This window comes from Carcharhinus amblyrhynchos, chromosome 8, assembly GCF_965287045.1.
Source record: "Carcharhinus amblyrhynchos chromosome 8, sCarAmb.v2.hapA, whole genome shotgun sequence".
Lineage (NCBI taxonomy): Eukaryota > Metazoa > Chordata > Chondrichthyes > Carcharhiniformes > Carcharhinidae > Carcharhinus > Carcharhinus amblyrhynchos.
In genome coordinates this window covers 45,211,763-45,238,393 of record NC_137331.1, presented here as the reverse complement: position 1 = coordinate 45,238,393, position 26,631 = coordinate 45,211,763, and the positions used below count along the sequence as shown (strand labels likewise).

Below are 26,631 nucleotides of genomic sequence, written 5' to 3'. Positions count from 1 at the left end.
TTACAGCCTTTGTACACCACGATTCCTGTAACCTACCGTAACTTCCCTGTCTCATTGGAACGTTGCTATGCAGAACTCCAGACAAATATTCCCTGAAAATTTGCCACATTTCTTTTGTATATTTCCCTGAGAAAACCTCTTTCCAATTTAAGCCTCCAATTTCCTGCCTGATGGCCTCATAATTCCCCTTACTCCAATTAAACACTTTTCTAACTTGTCTGATCCTATCTCTCTCCAATGCTATTGTAAAAGAGATAGAATTATGATCACTATCTCCAAAATGCTCTCCCACTGAGAGATCTGACACCTGACCAGGTTCATTTCCCAATACCAAATCAAGTACAGCCTCTCCTCTTGTAGGCTTATCTACATACTGTGTCAAGAAACCCCCCTGAACACATCTAACAAACTCCTCCCCATCTAAACCTCTTACCCTAGGAAGATTCCAATCAATATTTGGGAAATTAAAATCTCCCATCACAAATACTCTGTTATTATTACACCTTTCCAGGATCTGCTTCCCAAACTGCTCCTCAACATCCCTGTTACTATTGGGTGGCCTATAGAAAACACCAGTAAAGTTATTGACCCCTTCCTGTCCCTGACCTCCACCCACAGAGACTCCGTAGACAATCCCTCCATGGCGTCCATCTTTTCTGCAGCTGTGACACAATCTCTGGTCAACAGTGCCACTCCCCACCTCTTTTGCCTCCTTCCCTGTCCCTTCTGAAACATCTGAAACCTGGCACTTGAAGTAACCAGTCCTGTCCCTGAGTCATCCAAGTCTCTGTAATGGCCACCACATCACATTTCAAGGTAGTGATCCATGCTCTAAGCTCATCCACTTTATTCACAACACTCCTTGATTTAAAATAGACACATCTCAAACCTTCACTCCCCTTCTCTATCACCTGCCGATTCCTCCCTCTCACGCTGTCGACTAGCTTTCTGTATTTGTGAGCTAACCTCCTCTCTCCCAGTCACTTCAATTTGATTCCCACTCCCCAACCTTTCTAGGTTAAACTCTTCCCAGTAGCCTTAGCAAACCTCCCCGCCAGGATATTGGTCCCCCTGGGATTCAAGTGCAACCCGTCCTTTTTCGTACAGGTCATAGCTGCCCCAAAAGAGGTCCCAATGATCCAGAAACCTGAATCCCTGCCCCCTCCTCCAATCCCTCAGCTATGCATTTATCCTCCACCTCATTCCACTCCTACTTCAAGTGCGTCAAAGTAGATAAATCCCTGGGACCTGATGAAGTGTATCCCAGGACATTGTGGGAGGCTAGGAGGAAATTGCGGGTCGCCTAGCAGAAATATTTGAATCATTGATAGTCACAGGTGAGGTGTCTGATTGGAGGGTGGCAAATGTTTAAAAAGGGCTGCAGGGAAAAGCCTGGGAACTACAGGCTAGTGAGCCTCACACCTGTGTTGGGTAAGTTGTTGAAAGGTATTTTGAGAGACAGGATCTACAGGCATTTTGAGACGCAAGGACAGATTAGGGACAGTCAGCATTGCTTTGTGAGTGGAAAACTATGTCTCATAAATTTACTTGAGTTTTTTGAAGGAGTAACCAAGAAGGTAGATGAGGGCAGTGCAGCTGATGTTGTCTCTATGGACTTTAGCAAGGCCTTTGACAAGGCATAGTAGATTGTTGTAAAATCTCACGGGATCCAGGGTGAGGTATCTAAATGGATACAAAATTGGCTTCTTGATAGAAGCCGGAAGGTGAACGTAGAGGGTTGTTCTTCAAACTGGAAGCCTGTGACCAGTGGTATGCCTCAGGGATCAGTGCTGGGTCCAGTATTATTTGTCATTTATATTAATGATTTAGATGAGAATATAGGAGGCGTGGTTAGTAAGTTTGCAAATGACACCAAGATTGGTGGCATAGTGGACAATGAAGTAAGTTATCTTGGATTGAACATAAGAACATAAGAAATAGGAGCAGGAGTAGGCCATCTAGCCCTTCGAGCCTGCCCCGCCATTCAATAAGATCATGGCTGATTTGTCATGACTCAGTTCCACATTCCCGCCCTCTCCCCATAACCCTTATTCCCCTCGCTTATCAAAAACCCATCAACCCGCGTCTTAAAAATATTTAGCGAGGTAGCCTCCACCACTTCAACTGGCAGAGAATTCCAGAGATTCACCACCCTTTGAGTGAAGAAGTTCTTCCTCAACTCCATTCTAAACCGCACCCCCCCCCTTTATCTTGAGGCTGTGCCCCCTAGTCCTACTGTCCTTTCTGAGCGGGAGGAGTCTCTCCACCTCTATCCTATCCATCCCATTCATCATCTTATATGTCTCAATGAGATCTCCCCTCATTCTTCTAAACTCTAACGAGTACAAGCCTAGTTTATTCAGCCTCTCCTCATAGCTCAACCCCCTCAACTCTGGCATCAGCCTAGTAAACCTCCTCTGCACTCCCTCCAAAGCCAAAATATCCTTGCGTAAGTACGGCGCCCAAAACTGCGCACAGTACTCCAGCTGCGGCCTCACCAATACGAGATCTTGATCAATTGGGCTGACAAATGGCAGATGGCGTCTAATTGAGACAAATGCAAGGTGATGCATTTTGGTAGATTGAACCAGGGTAGGACTTACTCAGTTAATGGTAGGGCACTGGGGAGAGTTACCGAACAAAGATATCTCGGGGTACACATTAATAGCTCCTTGAAAGTGGAGTCACATGTGGACAGAACGATGAAGGCGGCATTCGGCATGCTTGGTTTCATCGGTCAAAACGTTGAATGCAGGAATTGTACAAGACATTGGTAAGGCCACACGTGGAATACTGTGTACAGTTCTGGTCACCTAGGATATTATTAAACTAGAAAGATTGCAGAAAAGGTTTACTAGGATGCTATCGGGACTTGATGGCTTGAGTTATAAGGAGAAGCTGGATAGACTGGGACTTTTTTCTCTGGAGCATAGAAGGCTAAGGGGTGATCTTATAAAGGTTTATAAAATAATGAGGGGCACAGATCAGCTAGATAGTGAATATCTTTTCCCAAAGGTAGGGGAGTCTAAAACTAGAGAGCATAGGTATAAGATGAGAGGGGAGAAATACGAAAGTGTCCCGAGGGGCAAGTTTTTCACGTAGAGGATGGTGAGAGTCTGGAACAAGCTGCCAGAGGTAGTAGTTGAGGCGGGTACAATTTTGTCTTTTAAAAAGCAGTTGTTCATCTACATGGGTAAGATGGGTATAGAGGGATATGGGCCAAATGCGGGCAATTGGAATTAGCTTAGGGGTTTAAAAAAAAGGGCAGCATTAACAAGTTGGGCCGCAGGGCCTGTTTCCATATTGTAAACCTCAATGACTCTTTGACTCTATGCTTGCTGATTTTCTTGAAGAAGCTCCGTCAAATTTCATTGCAGTGTTAATGTCTCTGTAATATGCTGCACAAATGCAAGTTGTTATAGGACGCAATCTGGCAATGGCTATGTTAATACTTTAACTGCCCAGTTTTGGGTGCTTTGTTTTTGAGAAAATATTAATTAAAAAAGCAGAAGAAATTTACTAAGATGATGGTGAAAAATTAGAGACTTTGGTTATAAGAAGATACTCAAGAAACTGAGACTTTTAACATTGTAACTAGGCAGATCAAGAGACCTAATGAAAGTGTACAAAAATGGAAGGATTTTGATGCAGGAAGAAAACTAGTTGGTGAGTAGTATGTAGAGGATACAGCTGTTTCAGAGAGTTGGCACAGCCATGATGGTACAAATTATAATCACTGAATTTTCATTCAGGTCAATTACAAAAACTGCTTAATGATCTGTTTTTCCAGTTAGGCTTTCCATTTTCTTCCTCTGTCTCTGTTTATGTCTATTTTGGCTAGAAAGTGGTAAATACTCTTGTTGGTATTTATAGGAACATAGTTGAACTTATTGACGAGATTATTTAATTAGTGATATGAACTTTCATCAATTACAGAGACTTCACTACTGATTAAAACATAATGCATGTAAATAAGTTCATGAGTCTAAAGGGAGCTCACTGGTAATCAAAGTTAGAGAGGGGTTTGAACTAATCAGCTTTCTTTGCATTGTTGTCTGTCATAGATGAATTGATTCTTTTTCACTTCATTACTTATTTTGCTTCCAGTATTGCTCCCACATTAGAGACAATCTGTCAACAGTGGTTAAATGAGTTGTCCCATGTTCTACAATTTCTGTTGAATAGTCTACAAGTATTGTCTTCAAGATCTTGTGCAAACCTTTGCTTGAACAGATCTACATCGAAGAGGCCATTCTGAACCTTTTATCATTCAGTTGCTCCTCATAGTATCAAATTTAGTGTTTTCTTTTAAAAATAGATTAGTACAACTTAACACCAGTGAGTATATTGATACAGCTTTATATTGCATTGAGCATGCTACAGTTGTTTTTGTCAGAAGGGTGCCCAGCAGAACTTGTCCCATAGCAGATGACGTTGCCTTAGAAATATTTGGCAATGTCAAGACACTGAGAAAATTCTTTTATCACAGTTTGGAGAGTTAGGCTAAGAGATCCAAAGTTGTTTGAAGTCTGATGGCTTTTTTTTATTTTTATCAGACTGTATCTCCACTTTCACTGCTCTTAATGCACAGCCCTTTTAGCCATCAACCTCCTAAGCTGAGAGTGATGATAAACTGAAATCTGATGCAACAGAGGTTTTTTTTAACCCCCTTCCAGGTGATGCAGCATTAGTTTTCAGTTCTTACTGAAGTTTGTCAATTTGAGAGAATATTTTTAACAGAAGTAATTGTATTTCAAACTTGGAAGATACTAAGCTAAAATAAATTATTCAGAAAGCAATTATTCTGAGTTAACATCAGCAACTTCTGCAAAACAATCTAGATTTGTTTCAGGTAAACAGTGGAAGCTCAGAGGCTTTGAACTGTGTGTATTATTTCATATATTTTATATTTGTGAAACCTGAGCTTCCCATTCAACTTGACAATATCACACATTTATTTGAATATCCATGTTGAAGAAAATTGCACCTTTAAATTGGATATAACTGGCATGAGAAAGCATAATTCAAAGGAACTGGAGAGAAATTTAGAAACTTTATACTCAATAATCTTCACTCAGTTTTTATACACAAAGAAATAGATTAGCCCAAATAACCTTTGTGAGTAATCGCAGGGCTATGATTTCTTTATGTTTGAATGCTGTAATTTAGCAAAGATCTCATGGTCCCTCCCTTGTTTCATGCCATACGTGGCTGTACTTGGGCCATTCCTCATTTTCTTTGGAAGTACATGTTTTGATATGAATCAAGATTTGCCCTTAGCCAATATTGTTGCCATTTTTAGATTCTGTTTACATTTCATGGGCATTTCATGCTATTGTTGAACAATTAATTATTGAATTAAGAGGAATTAGTACACAAACAGTGAGTTTGGGCATTCAGATTCTACCACTAGGCAACTGTGAAGCTCAGCAAGAATTTGCTGGTATGGCATTCCTGAGATTGGAACTTGGAGATGAGGAGTTGATATTTTTCCATTCTTGGTCATTATTCAATCTCGCACAACTTCATCCAATTATTTCCTATTAAAACCCTTATGCTTTTGGGAATAAAATTTTCTTATAGTGGTGCATTGGTCCTTTTAAGAACTACGTTTTTCTGAAAGAACTCTGGTAAAGCACCAACTTTCCAGTAAATTATCATGTGACCAAGTTGCGTGGGAGATAATAGGTTAATATGGAATCAATATAAAGTTAATCATGGGGTAAATAGAATGTGAGTGAGGCTCTGATCTCGGACAGTACTTTAGGTTTTAGTTTTACAATAATCTGGCTGTAGAGCAAGGTACACCTCTTTTTAGCAGAGTCCATCCTCCGTTCAGTGTGCTGGCTGAAAAAGTTGAAATCTCTTGTTAACTGAAGGATTCATTGCAGTGAGTTAAGCATCTGGGATAGCCAAGCTGAGAAGAGAGAGAGTTTTATTTGCAAGTATTAAAGAACAGTAGAACCAGGAGCATTTGAAACAGAGGTGGCTACGCTTAATATGGTCTCAGCATGTGATTTGAATGAGTTTATAATTGAGACAGGAGGAAATTGGAAGGGATGACCTTGCTAGAAGTAAGCAAAAGCCTGAGAAATCTCAGCCCTTGTATAAATTTTTAAGTCAGTACTCGGAGCAAGTAATTAATCTTCCAATGTCTGATAATTATCTGACTTGAGTTGTTGCTAGTGGGGGGAACAGGAGGAGGGGGAGCCAAATGGCTGTAGATGAAAAGTTAAATTAAGTAGAAGGAAAACTGAATTAAATAGTTTGGTTTAAAGTGTAAGCATGTGTTTATGATATGTTTAATATCTTTAACATGACTAGCTATTTAAGATAAGAGTATAGTTATTAGTATTCATGTTCTTAGATTGTCGTGTAATAAAATTCTTTTGATTTAAATCATGAACTTTGTGGCTTCATTCTTTTAGTAAATATCTGTGTTTTCAGATTAGTTAAAAAGAAACACTTCACTAGCAAGATCTTAACATTCTAATTGATTGCTGGGGTCCTGCCTCCTCTACTAAGAGGACCAGTTTGTATGTTGATTACATTCTGTGAGGATGAACTTGGTGACATTGGTCTATAATTTGCCTCTTAGCAGATTGATCTGGTGTCCATGACCTATCCTCACAAGGTAACACTGAATTAGTTGATATATAGGTGGAAGAGAGCATTGGAGATGTTCTAGCAAGTCGCACAACTTGGGAAGTAGAGAGATTTTTAAACTGAATTGTAGGGGCAAGGGATCAAATTTGGGAAGGTGTGGTAAATCAAAGGATAGAGACAAGGCAAGAGAAAAAGACATCAACATGGGAAATGATAAACACACCATGACAGGAAGACAGTGAGTACGTCAAAGAGTAAAATCAGCAGATAAGACAAGACACAACAAAGATAATGAAACTACAAAACTAAAGACTCTGTATCTTCACAGCATTTGAAACAAAACAAATTAAGTACTTTGCAAATAGAAATTAACAAGTACGATCTGATGGGCATTCCAGAAAAATGGCTGCAGGATGATGTAGATTGGGACCTGAATATTGGTGGGTACATTATACTTAGGAAGGACAGAAGGTAGAAAGAAGTGGCGGGTGGCTCTGCTGATTAATGACAGCACTAGTGCGTTAGAGGGGGAAAACCTAAGTTCAGGAAAGCAGATTGTAGAAGAGGTTTGGGTTAAGTTGTTTGGGTTAAAATGTTAAGATCCTGAGCGATCTTCACAGAGAATGGATGTCTCTTGTTAAAGAATCTAGAATGGGGGTCATTGTTTAAAAATAAAGGGTCATTTGTTTAAGACAACGATTGAGGAGAATTTTTTTGTTTGAAGGTTGTGGATTTGGCACTCTCTCAAGAACATAAGAACATAAGAAATAGGAGCAGGAGTAGGCCATCTAGCCCTTCGAGCCTGCCCCGCCATTCAATAAGATCATGGCTGATCTGAAGTGGATCAGTTCCACTTTCCTGCTTTCTCCCCATAACCCTTAATTGCCTTGTCTATGAAAAACCTATCTACCCGTGACTTAAATATATTTAGCGAGGTAGCCTCCACCACTTCAACAGGCAGAGAATTCCAGAGATTCACCACCTTTTGAGTGAAGAAGTTCCTCCTCAACTCTGATCTAAACTGCCACACACCCCCCCACCATCTTGAGGCTGTGTCCTCTAGTCCTGCTATCCTTTCTAAGCGGGAAGAATCTCTCTACCTCTACCGTATCCATCCCTTTCATTATCTTATACGTCTCTATAAGATCCCCCTCATCCTTCTAAACTCCAATGAGTACAGACCCATAAGGATCTTCCTCAAAAGGCAGTGGGAGCAGAGTCTTTGAATACTTTTAAAGCAGAGCTAGATGGATTCTTGATTGACAATAGTGTGAAAGGTTAGTGGTAAGTAGGAATGTGGGGTTGAAGTTATAATCAGATCAGCCATGATCTAGTTGAATGACAGAGCAAGTTCAAGGGGCCAAGTGGCCTACTTTCCCTAATTTGTACATGTGTATGTTGTTACCTGGATAAAGTTCCTAGTCTTAATGGCAGTGGAGATGTGGCTTTAAATGTCAGCTCAAAGTCAAAGAAAACATTTAAAGTTCCACAGCAGCAAAGGCCCTTATTAAACTGAGTGGGGGACCAGCATCCTTCCCAATTCTGGATCCCAGTTGCAGAGAAAACAATTTTTAAAGAATTACTTAAGAAAAATTCTACAGTCCAGTGCCTAGGTTCTTATTCTCAAGTTTCAGTTTGTGTATTAAATATATTTATGGAGACAAAAAATTTAGCATTTACAATATTGTCTATTGTATGGGTGCCTCAGTTTTGAACAATAATGCAATGATGCTGACAGTGATACAAAAGTGGGAACAAATATAAAATAATGTTTTTTAAATCAGGCCAGCTATATTTTATGTGAAAGGCGATATTAAGTCTGTAAATATTTTAATTTCTTTCCTGTTCAGGGACTTGAAGGGAGTATTGGTGACTTTAAGTGACAGTGGCCATTTGCAGTGTTCATACTTGGGCACAGATCCTTCCTTCTTCCAAGCTCCAAAGGTTGAGTCCAGAGAACTGAATTATGAGGAAATGGACACAGAAATGAAAGAACTTCATAAGGTCATCAGGGAAGCTACGAAAACACAAGGTGCACAAATGATCAAAAGTGATGACACTAGCAGTCTGAAAAATGTTCCTTTTTTTAATGTGTGTGATCCGCAATCTGCTGGTAACATTGTTCTGAAAGCTTCACATGCTATGCAGCATTAACACCCATTGATTATAGTGGTTCACATAACAGCTAACAGGCAGCTAACAAGCAATGACATTTGTTGTTATTACTCCTCTGAACCTTGGCAGCTATGTCAAGTCTGCATGTGCACGGTTAAACACAGAAATCCAGAAGATACTGTTAGTGATTCTATGTCTTTGAGATGTGTTGTTGATGTCCCTGAAGACTGCAATTAGAAGTTTCTGAACTGACAGGAACAATGTCCCTTTACAGAATTAGATTCATTGTAAAAACGTGAATTTTTAACAGCATACTAATTCATAACTGCTGGTAAAAAGCCTCCCTGACCCAGGAAAAACCAACTTCGTGTTAAAATGTCAATTTTCTTCTTCATAATTAATTTTCACACTTCTGATTTTTTAAAAAATGTTTGTATTTTAGCTTCTACCTTAATGCCACATGTGAGTCTCAATCTTTATTTCACTCTCCATAAAATTAGATTAAAAAGGGAAGGATAAGACTTGCTGGGGGAAGTAAGATTGCCTGGATTGCTCCATGAAGAGCCTGCATAGACTTAATGACTGAGTGGCCACTTTCTCTGCTGTTAATCACTCTGATCTGTATGTGTAATTTCATTGTTTGCTATTTGTGAGAATACTTCCATGTGATTGGCTGCCTACCAAGCTTGATGGCATCACTATTGGACTCTGTAGTCTTGGTGTCAGATTCAAATTAACATCTGAATGGCGAAATTCACCACACAGAGATAGAGCGATCCTTGTAGATACCCATTTTCAAGGATAGAGGCAAACACTGTCACTACTGACCTCAAAATCCAAATGACCATTTAAAATTACTTCACCACATGTTTTTGACTTACTTTAACAGCTGATAGAAACTTGCATTGAAGATGTAAAACATCAATGCATTTTTTATAGCGTAAGTCTCAAAACTTGAAATACCTAAACTAAATAATATATTTTTAGATTGTGAAATTAGTTGCATTTAACCAAAAAGCTGTGGTGCTTGGATCTGAAGCCCAAACTGAATGCGGAATGCATTCGCCAGGCCAAGTCATGTCTGATAAGTAGAGGTAGGTCTAGAATTTTCATCAGAGCTGCAGATATTACAGATGAGTAAGATTTAAAAAGGAGAAGAGGTAAAAAAGAAATTATACACTTTTACACAAAGGAAAAGCAACACAACTAGCAGAGAACTTGTAGAAAGCAGGAGACACATTATGAAAAATAGATCCCCTCTACTTTGTGAAATTGTGGAGAAAAGTCAGTACGTTGTTCACCCTGCTGCAAAGTTTCATCCAATGCAAAAATCTGTCTTTCTCTTTCAGATATTGACTTCGCATTTTTAATGTCTTCATTTTGCCTTTTATCTAATTTGTGATGGTGTCAACTGTATCCCTTCAACACAACAAAAAAAATGCTCTTTACTAATATTAAATTCCCATTGAAATATGTGGAGACAGTAGGTTGTTGACTTCACTCTTGTTTGATCAGAATCTGTTTGGAGCCTTTTCACTGTTTCATCCAGTTATTATAATGTTTGGTTATGTTTTTAATGGCAACAATGTGAGGAATTGGAATACTTTTAATTTTCGAAAAGAGCATCCTCTGGTGTAATATTTTCCAAGTTCTCACATCAGCCATCCTGTGCACTTGCTCTGGAAATTTGTCAATTAGTGCATGTAATATGTGCCCATAAAGAGATGTTCATCACATCAGTTAGACTTAGATTTAAACCTAGGTTCCAAGGGCAAACAGACAGTACATGTCCTTCTCCTAATCAACTTCTGCTATCATTCATAGTACACGCTTGTCTGAATTGAAAATCTAATGCCCTCAAATTGCAATACTTCCATGTGATTATAATTCACAAGCATTGAAAGGGAGTTTCTTATGTTATTTAGCAATAAAAACAGAAAACTTTGGAATTACTTAGTGGGCCTGGCAGCATCTGTGGAGAGAGAAACAATTAATGTTGTAGGTTGATGATCTGTATTAAGAACTGAAAGGTTAGCTCTGTTTCTCTACCACAAATGCTGTCAGATTTTTGGCATCTGTACTATTTTGCTTTATCCGCAGTTAGTTGTGCTGAATTAAAATACAGCAGTATTAGGAGGTTTACCCGAGTTTAGACAGAAAAATAAAACAGGAAAGTGACCTGATTAATGACCATCATTGTAATGCCATGAAAACTCAGCCTATGTCTAGGGAAAACAGCTGATAACACTAATCACAATACTGTTGCTGATTTACCATTGGTAGGAAATGTTCAATATTTCTCTACAAGAGCCAAGAATGGTGGCTAAGTGGGCATTAAAGAGAGGAAATAAGGGAAATGAGAAAAATAGAAGACATAATCAATCTTGAGCTTGTTGGTCAAAACAACATAAACATTTTTGGAAAGCAGCCATAACTTCCATAACTCCCTCCTTCCACTATCTAAATTTTGGAACTTAACATGTACAGCTTGAAATATCCCAATTAGTTAAGTTAAAATCATTAATTCATAATTATTTAATTTAGTAAGAGTAATAACCAAAACTCTATTTGGGAAGTAATGTTAGTTTCAGTAATGCATTGCTTCAACTTCTCATTTCTGACAATGATGATTATCCCAATCCCCTAATTTTTGGCCCAATGTTATCTTACGGTTTCTGTTTTATTGCAAAAGGCATATTTTTGAATGTTCTGCTAATAGATGACATGATTGATCAAATTCATTTGACGATGAAAGATTAATTTGAATTTCAAATGTGGAAATGTTATTTAAAGGTGTAATGTATTGAAGGTAATTGCGTTGTTTCTATTGCAATATTGTCCCTTTCTCTTTTAGATGTTTTGCCCAAGGCTGAAAACGATGATAATTTGAAAGTGACTGTTGCTGTCTCCCCAAGCCTGGATGCAGTTTCTGTATGTGAGGCCAAATAAGTATTAAGGCATTTTTTTGTTTCACTTTTTGGAAATCAAATGGCAGTGTAATCTGAGGGGGGGTGAGGGGGAGTAAAGGAAAACGATAACTGGTCAAACAGCAATTTCCCATCAACAATGTTAAGTGCTTTGTGCTTCAGTTTCTATGATAAACAATGGAAATAATTCAGACAGGAAAAAAAGACAGAGAGTCTTTACTATTCGATAAGACAGTAAATATATCCTACCTATCTAATTCCTCATTCAATGGCCATATCTTGAAAGTAATATTAAAAATTAAGCAAAAAAAAGAGCCTGAGCTGGCTTTGAAATTTATAGTCGTATAAAGGACTTTTGTTTGTAGTAGAAAAGATGTAATATCACAGTGACAGCTTATCATTTAACAAGCAACCCAACAAGAGAGATGAGGGTCTGCCATGTAATGCACCAAGAGTTTGTAGAATCAGATAATGCTGATCCAGTATGGAATGAACCTTTAATTTGAGTGGTGCTTTGATGCAAAATTGGAGACTGTAAAAGTATTAAATAGATGGAATGATTGGTGATTTATAGTGAGTTTACTGTTATCGCTCGTTAAGCTGTTGCATGCTGATACAGAAAGCTGTCAGGCATCTGAGTTAATTAGCACTTAATGATGAAAGCTATTTTTTTTTAAACAGCAAGCAGTTGATACCAGAGTCGATGTGGCAGTTCCTTCCACCTCACTGAAGGTATTGTACCATTCTTATAGTGAGATGGAATTATCAGTGTCAAAGAGTTAATATAACATGGGAAATGTAGAAGAGAAGAACAAAATATTGTCACCTTCCTGTCAAAGCTCATTGCAAAAGTATTCAGAGCAAACTCACTCAGTGTCAGTGCAAAGTAAAATTCCAGAGTCAGGATGCAACCTATGCATTGTTCTAACTAGCAGTCGTGGACATCAGTTTGTCTCAGAGTATTCCAGCATCAGTTCCTCTCCACTGGTAGGGACCTTGATAAGCTTGCTTTGACAGTTGAAAAAGATACTCTGGAATTGAAGAACAATTGGAAACGAATCTAAATCCCATTCCAGAACACTGTAGAATGCTTTGTTTTCAGCAGCTTGAGTTGAAGTTGTATCTTTGGTGCGACAAAATGCTCCAAGACACTTGACAGCAGCATTATGAAGCCACATAAGGTGATATTATGGCAGGTGGCCTAAAGCTTGATCAAGTGGGTAGGTTTTATGTAGCACCTCAAAAGAGAAAAAAAAGATATGGAGAACATAGGGAGGAATTTCAGAGCGTGGAGCTTAGGCACCTGAACGCACAGCCAGTAATAGTGGAGAAGTTAAAATCAAGGAGTTGGAATTAGGTGAGTGCATCTGGGTGTAAAGTGAGGTGGTTACAAAGATTCAAAGAACAGTACAGCGCGGAAGCAGGTCCTTCGGCCCACCAGGTCTGTGCCGACACAAATGCCTCTCTAAGCTAATACTTTCTTCCCTCCACATGGTCCGATCCCTTTATTCCCTGCCTATTCATGTATCTATCCAAATGCTACTTGAACATTGTAATAGAATCAGCTTCCACCACCATCTCTGGCAGTGCATTCCAGGCATTCACCATCCTCTGTGTGAAAAACTTGTCCCTTACATCCCTTATAAACTTCCCCCCTCATTTTCAACCTATGCTCCTGAGAATTGACCCTCTGACTACCCATTCTATCCAAGCCTGTCATAATCTTTTAGACCTCTATCAAGACCCCCTCATCCTCCAACGCTCCAATGAAAACAATCCAAGTTTGTTCAATTTTTCTTCATAGTCCATATCCTCCAAACTGGGCAACATCCTGGTAAATTTCTTCTGCACCCTTTCCAGTGCATCAACATTCTCCTGGTAGTGTGGCAGCCAGAATTGTACTCAGTACTCCAAATGCAGCCTAACCAAAATCTTGTACAGCTGAAACGTGATTTTCCAATTCCTATACTCGACGCCCCAGTCGATGAAGGTCAGTATACCATCCACCTTCTTGATCACCTTGTCCATCTGAGTTGCCAGTTTCAGGGAGTTGTAGATCTGCACACCTAGATCCCTCTGTATGCTAATATTTCTAAGGGCTCTACCATTTACTGTCGACTTTCCTTCTCCAAATCGCACCACCTCACATTTATCCAGGTTAAATTCTATATGCCATCTTTCAGCCCAGGTTTCCAGCTGATTTATATCCTGTTGTATTTTCTGACAATCCTCACGATCTACTACTCCCCCAATTTTTGTATCATCTGCAAAATTTACTGATCAGACCACTTACATTTTACTCCAAATCATTTACGTGTATACAATATATATATATATTACAAACAAGAGGTTCCAGCACTGATTCTTGTGGAACACCATTTGTCACAGACCTCCAGTTAGAAAAGTACCCTTTCACTGATACTCTGCTTTTTATGCCCAAGCCAGTTTTGTATCCATCTTACCAGCTCACCTCAGATCCCGTATGACTTCACCTTCTATATAAACCTGCCATAAGAAACCTTATCAAAGGATCAAATGGGGTGGCACGGTGGCACAATGGTTAGTGCTGCTGCCTCACAGCGCCAGGGACTTGGGTTCGATTCCTGGCTTGGGTCACTGTCTGTGTGGAATTTGCATATTCTCCCTGTGTCTGCATGGGTTTCCTCCAGATGGTCTGGTTTCCTCCCACAGTCCAAAGATGTGTGAGTTAGGTGGATTGGCCATGCTAAACTGCCCCGTAATGTCAGGGGGACTAGCTAGAGTGGATGCGGGAAGTTGTAGGTTAGGGCCTTGGTGGAATTGTGGGGTTAGTGCCTTGGTGGGATTGTGGATGGTGCAGACTCAATGGCCAAATGGTTGCTTCTGCACTGTAGGATTCTATGATTCTTTAGTAAAGTCCATGTATACAACATCCACAGCCCTGTCCTGGTCAATTTTTCTTGTCACTTCCTCAGAGAACATAACCAAGTTTGTGAGACACGACATCCCCTTCAAAAAACCATGCTGCCTATCACTAATATTCCCTCCCAGATGTCAGTACATTCTGTCCCTAAGAATCTTCTCCAATAATTCCCCACCTCTGATGTAAGGCTCACAGGCCTGTAATTTCCTGATTGTCTCTTCTACCCTTGTTGAGCAATGTTAGCTACTCTTCAATCCCCTGGTACCTAAAGAGAATACAAAGATTTTGGCCAAGACCTCAGCAATTTCCTCCCTCACCCCTCTCAGATTTCTGAGATAGACCCTATCTGGCCCTGGGGACTTATTGACCTTAATGTTTTCCAATACCTCCTCCCTTTTTATCTCAACATGTCCTGGAATTCAACATCCTCTTTTCTACACTCACCATCCACCACATCCTTCTCCTTTGTGAATACTGATGCAAAATATTCGTTAAGGACCTCACCCACCTCATTTGGCTCCACACACAAATCCCCTTCACTGTCCTTGAGTGGACCCACCCTTTTCCTTAGCTACCATCTTTCTCCTTATATATGCATAGAAAGCTTTGGGATTCTCCTTAATCCTGCCTTCCAAGGACATTTCATGGTCCCTTTTTGCCCTTCTAAGGTTCCCTATTTAAGCTCATCCCTGCTATCTTTGTATTCCTTATCCATCTTTAATTTCCTGAAATTTATGTATGCCTCCCAAGTGCTCAATCCCTCGACACCCAGGGCTCCTGAAACTTGCCAACTTTATCCTTCATTTTTACAGGGAGATACTTGTCTTGAGTTGTTAACAATTGACTTTCAAATGACTCCCACATATTGGATGTAGATTTACTCACAAACGGCCACCCCCATCTACATTCCCTCACTCCTGTCTAATACTATCATAGTTAGCCTTCCCCCAGTTTAGTACTTTCACTCTGGGATTATTTCTACCCTTTTCTACAAGTATCTTGGAACTTATAGAATTGTGATCACTATTTCCAAAATGGTTCCCCACTGAGGCATCAATCGCTTGTCCAGGCTCGTTTCCCAGAATCAGGTTTAAGATAGCCCCTTCCCAATTTGGCTCGTTTCCCAAAATCTACATTTTCTCTCAAGAAGCACTCTTGGACACACTGAACAAACTTTGCCCCATCCAAGCCCTGGCACCAAAGAAATCTCAATCTATGTTGGGGAAGTTAAAATTGCCCATCACAATAGTCCTGTTTTTACATCTTCCCATAATCTGCTGACATATCAGTTCCTTCACTTCATGCTGGCTGTTGGAGGGGTGTGTAGTACAACCCTAACAGTGTGATTGCACCCTAAGTTCTACCCATATGGCCTCATTGCATGATCCTACCAAAGTGTTCTCTCTCTGTATAGCTGTGACATTCTCCCAAATCAGAGAAGCAATACCCCCATCTCTTTTGTCATCCTCCCTATCTCGCCTGCAACATCTAAATCCTGGAATGTCAAGCTGCAAGTCCTGCCCTTTCTTCATCCAAGTCTCCGTAATTGCCACATCATAGTTCTATGTAGCAATCCAAGCTTTAAGTTCATCAGCCTCACCTGTCATACTACTTGCATTAAAGCAAACACATATCAGACCATCTGTCCTGTCATGTTTTGTACACTCCCCCTGTATTTTATTTCTTTTAGCCTTACTGAATGCATCTGCAGTCTCTGTACTGTGGCCCTTTTTGATTTCTGTCTTTGGTTTCTCTGATTTTCACTTTTCTCCCTTACTGCCTTTTGTTTCTGTCTCCACTTTACCCCCCTCTGACTTCCTGCATTGGCTCCCATCCCCCTGCCACATTAGTTTAAACACTCCTCAACTACCAAACACTCCTCCCTCACACATTGGTTCCAGTCCTGCCCAGGTGCAGCTCCTCTGATTTATCCTGGTCCCACCTCCCCTAGATCCAGTTTCAATGTCCCAGGAATTTGAATCCTCCTCTCTTGCACCATCCCTCAAACCGCGTATTCACCTTAGCTATCCTGACATTCCTACTCTGACGAGCATGTGGCGTTCGCAGCAATCCTGAGTTTACTACCTTTGAGGTCCAACATTTTAATTCAACTCCTAACTCCCTAAATTCAGCTTGTAAGACCTCATCCCGTTTTTTACTTATGTTATTGATGTCTATATGCACAATGACAGCTGGCTGTTCACACTCCTGCTCCAAGACATCCTTGACTGTTGCATCAGGGAGGTGACATACCTGGAGTCTCGTTTGCGTCCGCAGAAACGCCTGTCTATTCCCCTTACAATTGAATCCCTTGTCACTTCAGCTCTGCCAATCTTTTTCCTGCCCTCCTGCACAGCAGAGCCAGCCATGATGCCATGAAGCTGGCTGCTGCCACGTTCCACTGGTAAACAATCTCCCCCAACTGTATCCATAATGCTATATCTGTTTCGGAGGGAGGCGACCATAGGGGACCCCCTGCACTGCCTTCCTCCTCCTCCTCCTCTGTCTAGTGGTCACATTCCCTAATTCCCTCAGTAAGTGTTATCTGCAGCATGACCAACTCACTGAACATACTATCCACGACTTCCTCAGCATTGTGGATGATCCAAAGTGAATCCATCCGCAGCTCCAGAGCCATCAAGTGGACTAACAGGAGTTGTAGGTTTTTAGTGTCCAGATCACCAACAACCTGTCCTGGTCTCCCCATGCCAACACCATAGTTATGGAAACCCACCAACACCTCTACTTTCTTGGGAGACTAAGGAAATTTGGCATGTCAACAATGACTCTCATCAACTTCTTTAGACGCACCATAGAAAGCATTCATTCTGGTTGTAAAGTTGAAGTTTGTTTATTAGTCGCAAGTATGCTTACATTAACACTGCAATGAAGTTACTGTGAAAATCCCCAAGTCTCCACACCCTAGCGCTGTTCAGGGAGAATTTAACAAGGCCAATCCACATGAACCTACATCTTTGGACTGTGGGAAGAAGTCGGAGCATCTGGAAAAAACCCATGCAGACACAGGAAGAACATGAAATCTTCACACAGACAGTGACCTAAACTGGGAATCGTATTCGGGTCCCCGGTGCTATGAGACAACAGTGCTAACCAGTGTGCTACTGTGCCATCCTATTGTATCACAGCTTGATATGACTCCTGCTCGATCCAAGACTGCAAGAAAGTGCAAAGGGTCGTGAATGAAGCCCAGTCCACCACTCAAGCTGGCCTCCCATCCATTGACTCTGTCTACACTTACTGCTGCCTCAAAAAAGCAGCCAGCATAATCAAGGACCCCACGCATCCTAGACATACTCTGTTCCACCTTCCACCTTCCTCTATTGGGAGAGAGATACAAAAGTCTGAGGCCATGTACCAACCAACTCAAAAACATCATCTTTCCTGCTGCCATCAGACTTTTGAATGGACCTATCTCGCATTAAATTGATCTTTCTCTACACCCTAGCTATGATGGAAAAACTACATTCTACACTCTCTCCTTTCCTTCTCTATGAACGGTATGCTTGGTCTGTATAGTGCACAAGAAGCAACACTTTTCACTGTATACCTATATATGACAATAATAAATCAAATCAAAGTTTGTGCCATCAAGGCTGCTGGAAATAATTACTTCCCCAGGAACTGTGTCAAGATGGCTGACGTCCATACAGTCCAAAATGTTATTTCTTTCTGAGAACCTAATCCCAGTTAAAAGCAGGAACCTACCCATGTACCACGCCTCCTTAGCACAATCCAACAATTAAATGCGAGCACCGAATAATGAATCTCCAAATTTAATGTCTGCAATATCTTATACATTTTGTTAAAGACCATGATATATTCCTCAATGGAATGACTGTCCATCTTTGAAAATCCAAACAAGACATTCCAACTCCTGTAGTCAATGTTTTGACTGATGAAGCCAAGCACGCTGAATGCCTTCTTCACCAGTCTGTCCACTTACAAAGAGCTATAAACATGTACCCCTAAATCTCTTTGTTCTGTAACTCTTCCCCAGTGCCCTACCATTAACTGAGTAAGGCCTTCCCTGGTTCAATCTACCAAAATGCATCACCTCGCATTTGTCTAAATTAAACTCCATCTGCCATTCATCAGTCCATTGACCCAATCGATCAAGATCCCACTGCAATTGGAGATAATCTTCCTCACTGTCCACCATGCCACCAATCTTGGTGTCATCTGCAAACTTACTAACCACGCCTCCTATATTCTCATCCAAATCATTAATATAAATGACAAATAACAGTGGGCCCAGCACTGATCCCTGAGACACACCGCTGGTCACAGGCCTCCAGTTTGAAAAACAACTCTCTACAACCGCCATGTGGGTGGACCGAGCAGACCCAAATCCATCTCCTTGCGTGCTACTAAAACCAAATTCTAATTAAATCCAATTTATGGTCTCCACAAGAGATTACAAACAAGGTCCAAGCTGACAAAAAAGGCATTGTACCTTAGGCTTGATTTTAGCCATGATTTTACCTCTGTTAGGAAGGGGCAATACCAACAGTATGCCTTGTTTCCTCCTTGGTATGGACAGTGGCGCAGTGGTTAGCATTGCTGCCTCACAGCACTGGAGACCCAAATTCAATTTCTCAGATGATTGTCTGTGTCGAGTTTGCATGTTCTTCCCATGTCTCCGTGGGTTTCTTCTGGGTGCTCCGGTTTCCTCCCATAATTGAAAGATGTGTGTGGGTTAGGTGGATTGGCTATGCTAAATTGCCCCTTAGTGCCAGGGGGACTAGCTAGGATAAATACATGGAGATTTGTGGATAGGGTCTGGGTGGGATTGTGATCAGTGCAGGCTCGATGGGCCAAATGGCCTCCTTCTGCAGTGTAGGATTCTATGGTAACCCATATTTACTTTATTCTTAGACCAGTCAGAAGGTCCAGACTCTGTGAATATTGACAGGTAATCATATCCTGACAATTTACCCTTTCTTTCAACCATTATTTCACAAGAATATTTTGACTTAAAAAAATAGTTTTGAATCTTCACCTCTGGCAACCATACTTTGCTACCATTTTAAACTTCTGACAGCCATTTGATGAAAGAGAGACCAGAATTCAATTTTTACTTGGCTCAGATTTATTTACAAAGCTAAATATTACAAATTTATAGCTTCTCACCATTCTGGTGTCAATAAGAGTCTCTTTTCAAATGCTAAAACAGTGAACTCTCTCCACCTGTTTATCCTTACCCTTAATTAACCGAATTAACAGGGGGAAAGGTCACTGCTATTCAGTCCAACTGGTCGGTGCTGATCTTTCTGCTCCTTACAAGCCTCCACCCACTTTACTCATCTCGGTCTATTAGCATATCGTTCTCCCTCGTGGGTCTGTTGAGGGACTTCCATATATCAAGTTCTCTCTCAACCTTCTTTCAGGCCTCAGCTTGGTTATATTTCCATGATGCCAATTTTACCATTTAGGCCAAAATAAGTGAAATTCTGATCTCGTTATGTGCCCTTCATAATGGTAAGAAGATCATATGGGGATACCTTGCCTGGACCTTAATTCTTTTATAGCAAATAATCAAAATAATAGGAACAGATTGCCTAAGTTCCATTTATTTTTACAACTAGGTCACAATTTGGAGCCGACTTGCCGTTCAGGATGTGAAGCTATCTGTATGTGTGCAGTCTCCACTGGCAGTAACACAAGACCAACTCAGCTTTGCTGTCATAGGTAAGTGCATTGGCTGAGCTGGGCCCATCAGTCCTGAATTACACCCGCACTGGAAACTCTCGGCTTTGGTAATACTAGAACTGGTGTCATCGCACTATTAGGCTGGTATTTATGTTGGGTGAAGATTTCACTAGAACTGATCCTCCTGAGTTAAAGTTAATTCTACAAAATCTGTATGTTTTTAATGAAGATAATCTTGATCACTGTACAAGATGGGTCCATTTGTTATGTTGCTGTATTATTCTTTCCTATGACTAGATAATTGTAACTTCCTGATTGAAAGTGGCAGGAAATTTAATATGATATTTAGGGACGCCTTGAAATTTTTGAAATGTTGGCATTCAAATAGAACACTAAATTAACAATGTTATACTCTGTTCCAAGATTTTGTCCTGGCAAGTATTCAAAATCCAGATAATAGGGATATTGTCTTTTAAACAGCTGTTTTATAAATTCTCTGCAGATTTAGAGAGGAAACTTTTTTTTGCAACACATTAAGGAATGAAAGAAAGTAACACCATTGTGTACTTTTCATAGAACCTGGGACATCAAGAAGTGTAATGATGTCTGTTTTTTTGAAAGAAGACTTCCCACCTGCGGATCTGGGAGGAGATGTTGCAGTTTCCTATAGTACACCAACAGGTACCCATGCTTTCTGTTCAGTTTAAGTCAAAGGGGATTTAATCCAGTCTACTAATTGAACTCTTAAATGCCAGTCTTGAACTGCTGATTAACACTGTTTCTTTAATGATTGCCTACTTACAAAGTAAATTTGGATCAAAATGAAATGACAGCATCTGTAATGATATAAATACTAATTATTGTAATCTGTTGCACTTGATTTCCTAAAGTGCAGAAATTGTTAAATCCTATATGCTCTTTTGAGCTTTTTTAATTTAATATTAAAGATAATTTACTGTAATTTGGAATTTGCTCAATGAGTGACAGATTATAACCTGTAAGTCCTAGAGAGACTGAGTGGATTCAGCCTCATTGCTTTTAAAGTGTGAGTTGCTGCACATGGATCCAAATACACTCCGATAGGGGTTCTGTCTGGGGAGAGCTGAGTTAGTATTCTGCAGGGATTGGTTATTAGTCTGTTTTCCATGTTGTTACATCATCTATATATTTCAAGTAGCTGTGGATGTTCGCCCACCTTGGAAACAAAGAGATTTGAAATAACTGAACGTATTTGAAAGCAGATGATGCCAACATGGTAATGATCCAATCTGTTCCCAGTCATTATTTGTGCTTAGTGAGTCCTTGTAATGGAGCTATTATATTAAAAAAAAGTGTTAATGAGAAGTCTGGATGCAGTGATGATCTGATATAAAGTTGACATTTCTCTCCTAGCCCAAAAAGACATGATACTGTAAGCTACCTCAACAAGAAGAGTTGTGCACTCCCAAGAGTGATTGCTTCACCAGAATAGAAATTTAATAATATCTCGGAAATGAGCTTACCATAAATGCTTTTGCCTGAGCAGGATGCACTGAAAACTGTTCCTGCTTGATGGGCAGCAAAGCAATGGCTTGTCTGCGTGCTGCAGAGTGCTTCTTGCCATTTTTTTGTTTTCTCGTCTGATAGTTTTTCTGAAAAGCCAGGGGTCTGGACCATTCCTCACTTTTTACAATTGACTTTTCTTTCTTGCCTCAGGGTCAGGAATTTTCTCAAAGTTGACCCTCATCTGCTGCTGTAACATCTTCAGCCTGTTTCCTGTGAAAGTTCAGTTTCTGTTGCAATTCCACCAAAGTGGAGCAGCTCTGAGGAAATTCTCAGCCCAGATTCATCCTTGCCAGTGTTTTGCTGTAACTAATTAGTAGGAGTTGTGGAAGAGCAGCTTGGATTGGGTTGCATTGTCCTTCCCTCCAAGGAAGGATTACTTAGAAGCTGCAGTCATTGACGCATTCTGTCATTTCTAATCTGTTTTCTTTCCCATTTACTCCCAAGCTGCCTTGGTGCCAGTCCAGGAGATAGCTGAATAATATCTTAGAATAGAAAAGGTGTTTTTCTCTCTGGAATTATAAAGGAATGGAAGTTTGAAAAGGGTACCAGAGTTAACAAAATTAGTTTTTGAACACATTGATCTATACATGAAATCCAGTAGGGATTTTCCAGACTGTCAGCTTTACTGTCCAATTAGCAGAGGTTTATCCTTTACAGCTGTCTGTGTTCTGTGTAGGTTTGAGCATAGACTAGTTTTCTGGTGCCTCTGGAAGCTAGTGGTTGGTGGATTGACTTTTTAATGAAACTTGTTTCTTCTTGGAGTGTGGGTGATGCTGGCAAGGCTGCAGTGCCCTTCCCTCGCTGCCCTGAGAAGGTGGTGCTGAGCCATCCTGAACTTTCCTAGTCCTTGTTGTAGTACCACTTCCACATTGCTGTGTTGGGGTAGGAAGTTAGTGGGCTTTGGCTCAGTGATGTCACATGATGACATTTGCGAAAACCAATGTGGTATATGCCTTGGAGAATAGGCCAGTGGAAGTGTGTTTCCATGGTATCACTGCTCTGGTTTTCATGGTAGTGGAGGACTGAAATTTCACTTGAATGAAGAATAATGATGTTGCATATTCCTCGCAGCGCTTTCCATGCACTTAATTACTTATTGCTGGGATGCATTAGCTGTTGTTATGAAGACAAGCAAGACAGATGACAATACAATCCCAAATAAATGACCGGTTAATTTATTTGTCAGATGTCGGAGTATTTTCCAGGACACAACCCTCTCACTTCGTATTTATTAATTTGCATGAGAACACTCTGATGTGCGCAGGCACATTGAAACACATGCCCTGAATCACAGGACGAGGGAGGGAGCAGCAGGTTTGTGGGGAGCGAGGTATGCAACACCAAGCCGTGCTTGGATTCTGAGGCACATAACTGTTTTGCTTTATTGACTGTGTTGTAGGTAAAATAATACCTCTGAGACCAGTTGTGAGTCAAAGTGTAGCAGGTTTATTCAAAAGCTTTTGGGAGACGCACCTGACACCTAACAGCAGTTCCCCAGGCTTCTTTCCGAACACAAAATAAGGGCACATATTTATAACCCGCCCCCGTAAAAGCACGTACTCGGCAGGCTCCCAGGCTATGGTTTGTCCTCCATTGTGTGAACATGGCTGCCTCGGTAGTTTCTTCATGGTTATCTCAAGGCCGCAATTGTCGCACATCTCAACACCTGCGGTGTGATTAGCTATTAGGTAACATACAGACTAGCACAAACAAGTTAACTGGCATACAAGGTAACAGGGCAGGTATAACAATTTTATGTTCATAGGTACCTGTATAGCAACTGTATCATGAAACAATTCATCCTCTGAATCGCATGACCAATACCATTGGATCCACTCTATGCAACTAAATTGCATGTCTGTGTTTTGTAAAGAATTTAATAAATTAGCCATGCCAAAGTTATTCTGTAGTTCTGAAGCGAGTCACATTTGACACCAAATATTAACTCTAAAAGATGCTGCTAGAACTACTGGGTATGTTAGGTGCTATTTTTATTTTAGACTTCCAGCGTCCACATTGTGTTTAATTCTACGCTTATAGAGGTTTGATAATGCAGGCATTAAAAAGGAATGATCAAATTCAACATAGATAATTAAAGGTGGCAAACTCCTTTGAAATTAATTGCTGTCTTTAACTTGTAATCAATTCAGTACTTTGATTAACATTTTGCAAGCAGGTTTTTAAACTAAATATGTTGATGTCATAATATGATTGTCCTACAGAGGGCAGCAGTGACTGACTGAAATAAATCTGTAACTGATTTTAACAGGCAACTTGGACCAAGTTGTATTCTGCATTTAGCCAATCCTGCAAGATACAGAAGTTTAAAAAAAATTCAAAGGGAAGAGCCTTTGGACCATAGACTGAACTGATTAACGGACGGTCTAGTTGTATGTGACTTTGATTTGGTTTATTATTGTCACATGTATTAACATACAGTGAAAAGTATTGTTTCTTGCTTGCTATACAGACGAAACATACTGTTCATAGAGAAGGAAGGAGAGAGTGCAGAATGTATTGTTACCATCATAGCTAGGTTGTAGAGAAAGATCAACTTAATGCAAGGTAGGTCCATTCAAAAGCCTGACAGCAGGAAAGAAACTGTTCTGGAGTTGGATGGTACACAATGTCAGACTTTTGCATCTTTTTTCCGATGGAAGAAGGTGGAAGGGAGAATGTGTGGAGTCCTTAATTATGCTGGCTGCTTTGCCGAGACAGCAGGAAGCGCAGACAGAGTCAATGGATGAGAGGCTGGTTTGCGTGATGGATTGGGCTACATTCACAACCTTTTGTAGTTCCTTGCAGTCTTGGGCAGAGCAGGAGCCATACCAAGCTATGATACAACCAGAATGCTTTCTGTTGGGCGTCTGTAAAAGTTGATGAGAATCGTAGCTGACATGCCAAATTTCCTTAGTCTTCTGAGAAAGTAGAGGGATTGGTGGGCTTTCATAACTGTAGTGTTGGCATGAGGGGACCAGGACAAGTTGGTGATCTGGACATCTAAAAACTTGAAGCTCTCAATCCTTTCTACTTCGTCTCCGTTGATACAGACAGGAGTATGTTTTCCTTTACGCTTCAATGACAATCTCCTTCGTTTTGTTGACGTTAAGGGAGAGATTATTGTTGTCGCACCAGTTCACCAGATTCTCTAGCTCATTCCTGTACTCTGTCTCATTGTTGTTTGAGATCCGACCCACAACAATGCTGTCGTCAGCAAACTTGAAAATTGAATTGGAGGGGAATTTGGCCACACAGTCATAGGTGTATAAGGAGTATAGTAGGAGGCTGAGAACACAGCCTTGTAGGGCACTGGTATTGAGGATGATTGTGAAGGTGGTGTTGTTGCTTATCCTTATGATTGTGGCCTGTGGATTAGGAAGTTCAGGATCCAGTCACAGAGGGAGGAGCTGAGACCCAGGTCATGGAGTTTGGAGATGGGTTTCGTGGGAATAATGGTGTTGACTACAGCTTAGCCTTCAATAAATAATTAGGAGTCTGACATGGGTGGTCTTGTTATCTAGGTGTTCCAGGGTTGAGTGCAGGGCCAGGGAAGGGAGATGGCGTCTGTCTGTTGTGACGATAAACAAACAGGTAGTCTGGAATGGATGTCAGAGCCACCAGCTGATAGTCATTAAGGCACGCTGCTTGGTTTTCCTTCGGTTCCAGGATGATGGTCATCTTCTTGAAGCTGATAGGGACCTCAGGTTGTTGTAAAGGGAGGTTGAAGATGTCTGCGAATACTCCCACCAGCTGATCCACGCAGGATCTGAGTGCTCGCCCGGGTACCCCATCCAGGCTAGTCACTTTCCGTGGGTTGACCTTCGAGACTTCAGAGTGTGAAATATTTAGCTTATTTGATCTACTCTTAATTTGCGGTCTGTGTTGCAAATTGTCATTCAGCATTTAAATAATATTTTAAATATATTAATTATCACACAATTCTTCATTCAATATTCTGCTCAGCAAACCTCCTTCAAACAGTGCCATGCAATAACCAGTTTACTGTTCATGAGGTAGACGATACTCCTAATCAGTTCTTTGGCCTTTTGGTAGGAACACCAATGTTCTATTGTTTAAAATGTTGAGAATTTGTGGCACGACCTGGAAGTGGATAAGAGACTAGTTGAAGGAAACGACGTTGAAAGTTTATATTTGGCAAATGATACTGGCCGTGGAGATTTATAACACTGCTTACTGCAGTGTCCCTGACATTGGCATTGGAACAGCTACTGTCAATAATTAACTTCTCTTGGTAAAATCTCTGAAGTGCATATTTGCGAATACCATAGGACTGGGCACGGTCATCCAGTCAGTTTGATGAACGAAGGAAATTGTCACCAACTTCAGAAAACGAAGTGGAGAATATGGCCCTGTCTACATCAATGGGAACGAAGTAGAAATGGTCAAGAGCTTCAAGTTCTTAGGTGTCCAGATCACCAACGATGTGCCCTGGCTCCCCCCCAGTGCCGACACTATAGTTAAGAAAGCCCGCTACCGCTTCTACTTTCTCAGAAGACAAAGGAAATTTGGCATATCCGCCATGGATTCTCATCAACTTTTATAGGTGCACCATAGAAAGTATTCTTTCTGGTTATAAATAACTTCGTATGACTCCTGCTCTGCCTAAGACTGCAAGAAACTACAAACAGTCGTGAATGTAGTCCACTCCATCACGCAAACCAGCCTTTTATCCATTGACTCTGTCTACACTTCCCACTGTCTTGGCAAAGCAGCCAGCATAAGCACTGCCTTGGCAAGCCCCATGCTCACTGGACATAGTGTCTTCCACCTTCTTCCGTCAGGAAAAAGATACAAAAGTCTGAAGTCGTATATTGACCGACTTGAGAACAGCTTCTTCCCTGCTGC

At 40.7% G+C, this 26,631-nt stretch overlaps 1 protein-coding gene across 4 annotated transcripts in view; it reads left to right on the top strand.

Moving 5' to 3' along the window:
- The window catches only part of bbs9 (Bardet-Biedl syndrome 9), a 387,401-nt gene that overhangs the window by 67,144 nt on the left and 293,626 nt on the right, over positions 1–26,631 (top strand). For all 4 annotated transcript variants that reach the window (XM_080193988.1, XM_080193989.1, XM_080193987.1 and 1 more), the window contains exons 10-14: positions 8,457–8,638; positions 11,576–11,652; positions 12,330–12,380; positions 20,157–20,259; positions 20,797–20,901. In XM_080193988.1, the coding sequence (XP_080050114.1) occupies positions 8,457–8,638; positions 11,576–11,652; positions 12,330–12,380; positions 20,157–20,259; positions 20,797–20,901 (518 nt within the window). The remainder of the gene's footprint in view (positions 1–8,456; positions 8,639–11,575; positions 11,653–12,329; positions 12,381–20,156; positions 20,260–20,796; positions 20,902–26,631) is intronic.